Below are 3181 nucleotides of genomic sequence, written 5' to 3' on the forward strand. Positions count from 1 at the left end.
TGTGTGTGTGTGTGTGTGTGTGTGTGTGTGTGTGTGTGTGTGTGTGTGTGTGTGTGTGTGTGTGTGTGCTACAGGATGCAGGACAATACCAAGGGCTGGTAATGAACACACACATATATTGACACACAAAGGTCAAGCGAAAGTCTATACCAGGAAGTAATATTGTTATTAATGATGCTGGGAGCACTTATGAAAGACATGAACACACACACCCACACACACACAACATCTGTTTAAAGCTCTTATGGGTTCAGAAAAACAGGAAAGGAAGGGCATTAATGTGGTTAAAAATGTGGAGTTCTGATTAATCCTTGGTTTCTTCCAGGCATCATTTAAACATAGTTTCTGCAGTAAATTCCAAGTTAAATGTTATCTTCCATTTTTGTCCAATGAAATCACAGCAAGTAAATTGTAAATTGAAATAAAAAAGCTAATAAAAGTAATCGATGAAAAGAATCCGTTCAGAAAGACACAGAAAGCAAAGTCAGATCATGTTATTGAGGTCAACTGTGGTGTTTCATAGAATGATAATTACTTTGCAAACAAATCGGCATGTCTGCTGAGAAATTTTAAGATGTTGTTTCTTTTATGGAATTAAATCCAGCCTGAGGAGATGGAAATATTCTTTACTTAACTGTGTCTGCGACTGTCTCCTTAAAACCTGAGAAAACAGGATTTATGAAGTTTTATATTGTTGTGTCATTTGTTTCTCTAAATAAACTACTTTTCTATGGCCAATTTCATCAAATTTGTAAAGAGATTAATACAATGCTTTACAGATACACATAGTCACCTAACTAGTTAAATAAATAAATATATAAAAGCAAATGGAAAATTGGAGATAAGATGGCCAATATTGTTATTTTCACTGTATGACCTTCCAAGATGAATAACTGACATTTTTATGACCAAGATTCACCTATTCAGCTCCCTGAGATCTCTTTAAGATCTAAAATCTATTTTTCAAGAGGAACCTGGCAAAATAGTAGTGACATTTACAAGCATTAACATTTACATTCAACCAGAGAACCAGATGTAATTATCTTTAGAAGCATTAAAGCATAAAAAAATAAAACATAAGGATCAAAAGTGATGGCAGTTAAAACTCTTCATTTTTTAACAGTGTCTCAGAGTCACTTTCTGCCAATTTAGACTCTTGCTGAAAGTCATTCCAAAACGTAAAGAATACCTTTGAAATATGTTCGTATAAGATGCTTAAATATATAACTTGTTTATATATATTTAGTTTATATATTTATATATAAATACTTGATATATTTAAGCGACTTGTATTCAATTGTTTCATCCAGTACAACGTAATGGGTTTTATAAAGGGTTTTACAAAACCCATTATTTATGCAGGAGCTAAGCTGTAAACTCCAAAGTTTGCTTAATACATTCAGGTCATTTTAATTTAAAGAACACGAGAGGGCAGTGATACAGTGAAGGCTGTCTGTGCATGCATGCGTGTGCATGCATGCGTGTGCATGCATGCGTGCGTGTGTGTGTGTGTGTGTGTGTGTGTGTGTGTGTGTGTGTGTGTGCATGCATGCATGCGTGTGTGTGTCCAGTTTTCCGTCCCCAGAGGCAGACAGAGAGGGAGTGTGGGAACTGGAATGAGTCTAAACTAAGACATGGGCACAGACATTTTTATAAATGAGGTCAGGGCCAGAGTGGAGATGGAGTCAATAGGGTTAAGATAATAGAAGAACACACACATATACACACAACACAACATGAGTGCAATCTATACTTTTTCAATGCCTTCTTCACTTTTTAATTTTAGAATTACTTATAAAGGCTGCAGGAGACAGTAAGATCTTCTAAATGACCTTTTATGCATCACGTTTGTTGCTCTCTGAATACATTATTATGTATGACTAAAAAGGAAAATCACAGCCTTGTCGGAAGGCATGAAAGCTAAGACAATAGTTTGAGGTACTTTGACGCCCCATGTAACCCACCTGAACATTTTAAACCTGCTGTTTGTTCTCTCTTACTTTCAATCATCTTGTATCTGCAGCTCAGCAGCTCAGCGGTCATCAGAGCGGTGAATTAAAAGCTCCAAGCCCAGCTTGAGTCAGTCATGGCAGACTGGAGCCTTTTGGGAAACTTTCTGGAGGAAGTACAGGAGCACTCCACCTCTGTTGGCAAGGTATGACACGTCCAAGCACAAAAAGACACACTGAGTACATCCACATGGAGCAGGACAACACTCTGGCTACTGATAAACATTTATACTCTCAGAATAGAACATGTTTCTTCAGATTGTCCTGTTTATGTCCTGATCTGAAGTTTATGTCTGGGCAGACATAAAATAATGTTAATGCTGTTTAGTTTGTTTTATTGTACAAAAATATGAAAATCATTAATTCTTGAAGGGAAACACATGAGCTTATGTTATCCAACATCTGTGTTGTATAAAATGATAGTGATGCACAAGATTGTGTTTTCATTGAGTTAAGCTTAGTTTTTTTAAGTAGATAACAAAAGGAGAAAATTTGCTTAAATAGGTGTCACGGGTCAAATATCAGCATTGTAGTCCAGACAACCTAATTTGAAAACAAGCTGAGATCAGACAAAGCCAACAACAAGACAATACCAAGACTTTGAGGCCCAGTTCACATGGAGCCGGATATTTGGAAAACAATTAAATTTTCATGTGTTTTGGTCTTTCGTCCACATGAAAACTCTGATTAGTATCACTAAAAAGGACTATTTATAAAAACTCGGACGGAAGTGAAGATTTGACACTTCAGTGTTTGTGTATGTGGAGGAAAAACAGAATTTTAGGGTCCAACACATTCTAGTCTGTGACAAATAATGCGCTAATATATCCACATACTTGCCTTGATGGATTTCCCACACAATTGAAACTTCCAGGCGCCAAGTTTAATTCCTAACAGGAAGTTCTGGTTGTTTTACAGCAGGAGTGTCCAAAGTCGGTCCTGGAGGGCCGACATCCTGCATGTTTTAGTTTAACACACCTGGATCAAATGATGGCTTGTTAGAAGGCCTAAGGAGAACATTGACATGCTGAAAAATTGGCATAATCCCAAAATGGATTAAAACAACAGAGCACCGATGTCCTAAGGCAGTGGTCATAGACATAATATAAGGATAGACCCTCATGGACCGCTCTCGTCTATTGTCGCTGACGAGATTTAGGGCGGCCATCTTG

At 37.2% G+C, this 3181-nt stretch overlaps 1 protein-coding gene across 2 annotated transcripts in view; it reads left to right on the forward strand.

Annotated features, from left to right (window-relative positions):
• LOC103150351 (gap junction alpha-4 protein-like) overlaps positions 1-3181 on the forward strand; it is an 18199-nt gene that overhangs the window by 6614 nt on the left and 8404 nt on the right. For both annotated transcript variants that reach the window (XM_007569927.2, XM_016680651.1), the window contains exon 3: positions 2024-2155. In XM_007569927.2, coding sequence (XP_007569989.2) covers positions 2087-2155 — 69 coding nt within the window. In that variant the 5' untranslated portion in view covers positions 2024-2086. The remainder of the gene's footprint in view (positions 1-2023; positions 2156-3181) is intronic.

The sequence above is a fragment of the Poecilia formosa genome, unplaced genomic scaffold (assembly GCF_000485575.1).
Source record: "Poecilia formosa unplaced genomic scaffold, Poecilia_formosa-5.1.2 Scaffold251, whole genome shotgun sequence".
Lineage (NCBI taxonomy): Eukaryota > Metazoa > Chordata > Actinopteri > Cyprinodontiformes > Poeciliidae > Poecilia > Poecilia formosa.